Source organism: Lytechinus variegatus, chromosome 14, assembly GCF_018143015.1.
Source record: "Lytechinus variegatus isolate NC3 chromosome 14, Lvar_3.0, whole genome shotgun sequence".
Classification (NCBI taxonomy): Eukaryota; Metazoa; Echinodermata; class Echinoidea; order Temnopleuroida; family Toxopneustidae; genus Lytechinus; species Lytechinus variegatus.
In genome coordinates this window covers 20,401,405-20,409,435 of record NC_054753.1, presented here as the reverse complement: position 1 = coordinate 20,409,435, position 8,031 = coordinate 20,401,405, and the positions used below count along the sequence as shown (strand labels likewise).

The 8,031-nt window shown below is 37.2% G+C and overlaps 1 protein-coding gene across 1 annotated transcript; it reads left to right on the top strand.

Moving 5' to 3' along the window:
• The first annotated feature begins 1,371 nt into the window (after positions 1 to 1,371).
• On the top strand, positions 1,372 to 4,313 carry LOC121428040 (tripartite motif-containing protein 45-like). The gene is made up of 2 exons (XM_041624613.1): positions 1,372 to 2,083; positions 3,048 to 4,313. Exons 1-2 carry the CDS (start codon positions 1,448 to 1,450, stop codon positions 4,311 to 4,313), a joined length of 1,902 nt encoding a protein of 633 aa, XP_041480547.1. The 5' UTR covers positions 1,372 to 1,447.
• Positions 4,314 to 8,031: the final 3,718 nt, after the last annotated feature.

Here is an 8,031-nt window from a genome sequence, read left to right as displayed (position 1 = left end):
CGGATACATTAGATCATTATATAGCAAATAATTTCACCCGTGTATCAAATATCCATAGGTACGGTACTCGAAATAGTAATTTTAATTTTATATTGCCAAAACGTGAAGGACATATAGGGAACACTTTTTATTTTAATGGCATCCAATCTTGGAATGCTCTTCCCAATAAAGTAAAAGCAGTTAAAATATTTTCTCAGTTTAAGAGTGCATTAAAGAAGCACCTAAAACTGGAAGCTACTCGGGAGCAATATTACCATTAAAAATCACACATTTTGTACTGTTGGTTTCTATTTTAGATAATGTATACATTAGGGCAGGGGTTCTCAAACTACGGCCCGCGGGCCGGATCCGGCCCGTGGAGCTTCTTATTCCGGCCCACGAGGCTCTGCTGTTTTTTTTAATTACTTTAAGTCTCGACATGCTCGATATGAAACATATAGCTCAATATGATTGAATTGTGTATCCATGTAGTCCTAATTGTAATAAAAGTAATGGCAGTCAAATTAATTTGACTTTTAAACAAAGTTTAGTGGAGTCTTTCTGTCTGTTCGATCTACTTTCTTACTAGATGACCAGCGCTGTTCTCAAAATGTTTGGATCTACATACAGGTGCGAAAGTGCATTTTCCACAAGGAACATTTCAATGAACTAACTCATACCGAAGTACCTTGACAGGAGCCTCGGAACGGTTTTCAAAGTGGGGGGGGGGGGGGGGGGGCTGGCCATGCCAAGAAAATCACAATCATATGGTAATTTTTACGTTTTTGTACATGGTTTTGGGGGAAAAAAGTGTGGGGGGGCTGCTTGACCAGTGAACATTTGGCAATTTCACCTTTTGTGCCAAGGTTCAAGCAACTTGTTGCTGACAGACTGTCACGTTTCCCATATTGAAAGTGACTAGGAGACTGACATCCTTGATAGCATCTAGGACCCCAACCGCAAGGGTCTTTGCACTTCGCGCACATTTTTTTTTCTTCTAAGTATCCACTTCACTCTGGCCCTTTCATGTTTTCTTGGAGTCTAATCTGGCCCTTCATGGAAAAAGTTTGAGAACCCCTGCATTAGGGCATGTTAAAATATAATCTTGTTTCACATATTAGGAGGATTGTTGTTTGCTTCAGATGTTTGCATATTATTTGACTGATGTAACATGTATGTATTTTATTATCTTTTACATATTCCAGTTTTGTTACAATATGTTAATGTTTTATACTAACTATAGGACCCCATTGGAAATAAGCCTTTCGGCTTTCATGGGCTATCCTGTCAAGGTATTCTTCAATTTCATGTAATCTCTTGTGATATTCTTGACGAATAAAATCAATCAATCAATCAATCAATCAATTGCAGCACTACGAGTGATTTGTATCGAAATGCACTGTTGGCTTCGTAGGTTGTAATGTGATAGTTCTTGTGGTTGGATTTAATTAGATCTCTTTATTTAGCGATGGCTGAGAAGTGTGGATCAGAGAAAGCATCAAGCTCTTCACCGAACCTGATATGTCCATTATGTCTTGATATATTTGTCGAGGCAACAATCCTGACTTCATGTGGACACACATTTTGTAGGCGATGCCTCAAGAAATACGACCTAACCCACCAGGACCTTGATCACATGGTCTGTCCTCTCTGCAGGGAGATCACCAAGTTGTCCGCCAACCGTGTCGATGATCTCCACCTCAATGTCTCCATCAACGGATGCGTAGACGATTATCACGCCAAGTGTGGAGGGATGAATGCTGTCCTTGAGATGTGCCAGAAATGCACCGCTTGCAAATCTCTGAAAGACGCTGTATCATTCTGCAGAACATGTAATTATTACATGTGCTATGAGTGCTTACATTGTCATCAACTTCTTACAGTCGTCTTCGAAGGTCATGAGATTGTATCCCTGGATGATGTCATCGAAGGGAAGGTCAGCATTGGTCATTTATTCGAGAAGTGCTCCATCCACAAACAAGAGAACAAGGATATGTTTTGTGAGGATTGTAAGGTCCACGTCTGTCACAAGTGCGTACTCGTTGATCATCAATATCACAAAATCAAGAACCAGGTTAACTTTGAGCAGGAGTTGCGACAGAAGGTGAATTTATTCATAATTATCACAGCAAAAACGCTGTATAAAAATCTGTATAACACTGTTCACTATTTGAACCTTACAGTAGTTGTTTAGAAGTTTAGACAACCAGACTTTTTTTCAGAATCAAATATCAATAATCAAACTTAGCTGTTTACAAGTATAAACACTTGTTTAGAGCGTACACTCTTAAAAAGGTTGGGCAAAAGGCCAAATTTTTAACCATCCCTTGGCAACATATTATCCATACTACTATTAGTTAAAGTCTGTCCAAATTGGGTAATAAAAGCTAATAATTGGGTAATACATTTGCTGAATGAGACAATAACTGCCCAGAATATATAAGTATGTATATATTTTTTGTACTAACAAACATTACTCAACACAGTGGACAGTATGTAGATTCATGATGAAAACACCAACGATCACACCATTTTTTTTTAATGATTACGATGATGATGAAACTGATGACGACAATAATGATCATCACAATATCAAGATATACAAGATATTAAGAACATTAACAGTAAAAAAAGAAACAATACTAATAAAATAATGATAGTAATTAAGGTAACAGGAATAATAATAGTCATGATAATGATATAATAAATAAGACTTTAGAACAGAATATTGATTAATAAAATAACAATATATATAGATGTTGTTGAATACAGATTGACAATGATATATGATGATTTTTAATACCATCATCAGCATCTAAAATGTTGTTTCATTTGATTATGTAACTTATTCTTTGTGTTGAACTACATTGATGATTATTATCGGTGTTGTTTCAATATGACAAACAATTTTGTAATTATATGCTGTCTCTCTTCAATCTTATTCAGATTGTCGTATGTCATTCTGTATGATTTCTTTGTTTGTAGAGTATCAGTATTTCTTATATTAGCCTTTATGGAATATTTCCAGATATAACTCGTTGTTTTTACTTGTCACTTTCAATTCGTAGGTGACAGACCTTGCTCAACGATGTGCTGACAAGAAAGAAGAGCTGGAAAAGAACATTCAGAACATAGAAATACAACGTCATGAGGTACACACTGCAGTGCAGACACTACTAGATGATGTCAGGCAAGCCTACAGTATCAAGGCCAAGGAGCTGGAAGAAAATCTTCGAAATCTCACCGACCAAATACATGCCTTACAGCATAGTTTTGATGACGACCTCAATGTCTTGAAGTCAAAAGATCGCCAGAGGATCAAGAGTATTTGTAGTTCAATTACTTTGGTAGATAATGACAGACTGGGTCATCTTGAGACAGACACTCTATCTGCTCATATCTTGCTCTGTGAGGAGCTGGATGCCATGCTGAAGGAGGTTACTGATCACACTTCTGCGGAAGCTATTAGGAAGAAAGCACAGGAGAAGAGGTTCAAACCAGCAGATGATACTCGTCTTGACCTCGGGAGCATCTCAGGATCAGATCCCAAGATGGAAGTCATTCAGTGTGTTGATCTACGGGGAGGGATGTGCGGTATGGCACGGTACTCGCAAAGCAGTGTCGCTATCGGGTATGGGAGGAATGCACAAGGTATTGATATCATTGATTCAAATGGTGGAAAGCAGCGGTATAGTAACATATTAGCCTTAAATGACATGAATTGTTATGATCTGGTTTTGCAACGGGACGGGGCGTTATGCGTGTCGACTGGTACTACAGAAGCCCACATCTACTCTCGCCTTGGCTCTAGGAAAGCAACAATCCACGTGAAAGACAATAGATATTTTCTCAGAGTTAACAGAAGTCCATCAGATGAAGTAATCATTACTAACTATGGAAAACAAATCTATATCTATGACCCGACAGGATCCACCCTCAAACACACTGTTCAAACAAAGCACGAAACGGAGCAGGCATCTATCACCAGGACGGGTTTGATCGTCACGAGTTCATGTTGGGTCAATCCAAGCGTAGTGACGGTCTATGACAGGGGTGGGAATGCTGGTGAGTCTCTACAAGCTCCAGAGGGTGTCTACCTGTATGCTGCCGTGGATGAGCAGGACAGGGTGTATGTAGCGAGTGTTGATATGGATAATAGTAGCGTCGTGATCAGGCTCTATGATCTTGATGGTCTGAACCTGAAGGAAAGAATTGAGTTCAAAGCATTTGATATGACATTGGTTTGGAGTTTGTGTTACTTCGTTTTCCTCTCCCCAGACATGCTCGCCTTTGCTTGTCACACGAAGTTATATTTCATCAAGGTATTACTGTAATCACACATACACCATGTATATTACTGACCATGTGACATCTACATCCAATGACAAAATCACTTAATGTGATATAAATAACATACAATTTAATTCGTAGAAGATGTGTTGAAAAAAACGAACATGTTTCGCAGCCAGAAGCTGGATAAAACATGTAAATTTTAGAATTCAATTCGACAATATTCGAGTGATACAAGTGATAACGAAAATGAATCGATTAATGAAGTATAAATACTATACATTATTTTGCACCAATTTTCCGAGTATTGAATATACAATTTCGTCTGCAACAAACACAGGCATACCGTGCTTATTATTGTAATTATCAAGTGATAGCAAAATTACTAACTTAAAAACTGAAATATAACAAAGCGTTTATTGTAATATAACAAAGTAATAAGCATACGTAATTGAAAATATATTAAGAGAATTACTATAATACATACTAATGAATATATTTACAGTGCATAAGGGGTATAAACGTACCATAAGCACAAACACTACGGTTACACTTCGTAATTCCGAAGCTTCGTAATTCCGAAGGTTCTTTATTCCGAAGGTTCGTAATTCCGAAACACGTAAATTGCCTATACCTAAATGTTCGTTAATCCGAAAACGAAAAAAGGTTCGTTAATCCGAACATTTGTGGCGTAATTCCGACGATTCGTTATTCCGAAGGTTCGATAATCCGAAAACGAAATAAGGTTCGTTGTTCCGAAGGTTCGTTAATCCGAAAACGAAATAAGGTTCGTTGTTCCGAAGGTTCGTTGATCCGAAAACGAAATAAGGTTCGTTTTTCCGAAGGTTCGTTAATCCGAAAACGAAATAAGGTTCGTTTTTCCGAAGGTTCGTTAATCCGAAAACGAAATAAGGTTCGTTAATCCGAAAACAAAATAAGGTTCGTTAATCCGAAAACAAAATAAGGTTCGTTAATCCGAAAACAAAATAAGGTTCGTTAATCCGAAAAATGAAAACCGGGAAAGCAGAGGCAGAGGCAAGGGGAGGGGGGCGGGGGACACTGTTGCCGTTCAATTATTATGAGGATGGGAAGGCAAGGGCGGCCGAACGAATTTTCGTTGGGGGTAAAGCCAAAAAATGAAACTCATACGTCAAATTGGGCACTTTGGTGATATTTTCACCTTAAGATTATCATCTGCTTGAAGTCATTGTGTGTTTGATAGTGATTAAGTAGAGAAAAACTTTTTTTGAAGTGACTTCTTATTATGGCAAAATGTATATTTAGGCTTTATTTTTCGGGAGAGAGTATAATGAGCGAGCGGCTTGGTAAAACAAATTCAAAGGTGAAGTTGTATAACGTTTTTTGTGGTCAATTATTCTTAAAATGGCATTATTGCAAGGTGTTGCGGGCGTGAATCACAAGCTAAAACTTTAGGTTATTTCAATAAAAAATGAAAATTAGTTTTTAAAAATCCGAGCAGATTTCTGCTGTCATTAAAAAGATGTGCATCTAACTAAAGAATTAACTCGAGCGCAAAACGTGAGCTTAAACATACTGACCAGAAAAGGAACCTGTTAAAGAAACCATTTAGTGACCTCTTTATAGGATGCATATTTCACCAATCGAATGAGAGTGCGAAGCGCAAGCTGAAAATTTTAAATATTCCAGCCTGAAAACTTAACTTAACATGTATACTTTAAAAAGAGTTTTATTTCGAAAAAAACATAAAAACGGCATATTTATTTTTGAAAAAGGAACTTTCCCATTTTGGAAAATATTAATTCCCCTGTTTTTTATTTCATTTTTGATGCCCCCTGCCTCCCTCCCGGCGGATCCAACTTTCGTCAAATAGAGGGGGGGGGCAATTTTTAAGCCATATTTTCCTTGATCGGCAGTTTAAAGTTGATTTTTGTTTGTTTCTTTGAAAGAGTAGTCCTAACAGTCAATAATTAGCTTTATCCTTATAAAATAAAGTAAATATGTAATAACATGATAAACCCTTTTTAAATAATGCGAGCGCAAGCTATATTTTTTTTAATATGATGGGCAATGTGTTTGTGATCTTCAAAGCGAGATGCCTATGCAACTAAATTTAGATAATAACTGCTAGCAAGAAGCGCGAACAGAATTTTTAAATATATAAGCTCTGACCTGATCTAAGGGGACATTTTAAGAACTTTTTGCAGTTAGCCATGAAGACGATGCGTGTTTTAACCAATAGCGGCGGAACTTTTTTTTTTGGGGGGGGGGGGGCAAAGCAAAAAAAGGGGCCAATAGGGGCAATTTGGTGCAAACAGATATTTTCACCATTCGATTATCATCTGTGTGAAGAGGTTGTCTTGTAGTAACTAAATTGAGCAAAATTTTTTAAGTGATCACTAAAGTTATATATTTACGTTTCATTTCTGCGAGCGTAGAGAGCAAGCGGTTTGGGGGAAAAAGTCAAATCTGAAGATGTAAAATTCACGTTTTTGGTCAATTACTGTTAAAAGGGCATCCTTGCGAGATGTTGCGAGCGAATCATGTGCTCAAACTTTTGGAAATTTCATGTGGGCCCAGAATGATAATATTGATATAGATATTATTTGCCCAGGGAAGCCACTTCAGTTCTGAAAACTATTCTCCCAGCTATTATTCTTTTTTTTACAAGAACGCTTAGAATGTCCAGTTTTGAGGTTGGAAAATCGGAAAAATTTGGCTCACGTTTCTCGCTCGCATCAAGTATTGTTTATTGAGGAACTCATTCTATTCCTGGTTACAAAAAAGAAGTATGAAATGTCCAGTTTTCAGGTTTGAATATCACAAATTTTAAGCCTGCGGTTCGCGCTCTCATTATTTAGTTCATGAGACATATATTCTATTCATGAGTCACTAAATGCAGTCCTTAAAAGATTACTTTCTGAAGCCTGTTGCATAAAACTTTTTACCTGAGAAAACTCTGGTAAAAACTGAAAACTAAGGTTAGTCTGATTTCCGCCATTGACTTTAGCACAGGGCAAAAACTCCTGTAAAAACAACCTGAGTTTCTCAGGTAAAAAGTTTCATGCAACGGGCCCCAGGTCAGTATATAAACAAATTACAGCTCGCCCTCGCATTAATTCTTTAAGAAAGATACACATCTTTCTCACGATTACAAAAAAATGCTCCGAATGCTCACTTCGCATCTTGTTACATGAAATGTCTACTAGTTTGAGCTTGCGATTCGCGCTTTCAACATCTCACAAGGATCATTTCTCGTATTATTTTTATTTTTATTACCAGCAGAAGCTGTTATTAAAAATGACATCCCCTCCAATACAAATTCTATTATCTAGAGGTTGCTCGCACGCTTCCAACACACTTGATCCCCTGCATCTTTAATTAAACCATTTGCCTAGGCAGCAATTGCTCAGATAAAATCGAAATTAGCCTATGCTTGATCAGGGCGCCTATATTCTAAATGAAATACATGCTTTGGCCCCAACACACGCATGTATCATCGATCGTTATTACTATCATTGCATAATATCGTTTAATCTTGTAATGACAACATCGTTTTTGTTACCAAAATGAATTATTTTCATTTTCGGAAATACGAACCTTATTTAATTTTCGGATTAACGAACCTTATTTCGTTTTCGGATTAACGAACCTTATTTCGTTTTCGGATTAACGAACCTTATTTCGTTTTCGGATTAACGAACCTTCGGAATTACGAACCTTATTTCGTTTTCGGATTAACGAACCTTCGGAATTACGAACCTTATTTTGTTTTCGGATTAA

Coding starts and splice junctions, on each gene's coding strand:
- LOC121428040 (XM_041624613.1), top strand. CDS start 1,448: ATGGCTGAGAAGTGTGGATCAGAGAAAGCATCAAGCTCTTCACCGAAC. Junction 2,084..3,047: donor AGCAGGAGTTGCGACAGAAG/GTGAATTTATTC, acceptor TTCAATTCGTAG/GTGACAGACCTTGCTCAACG.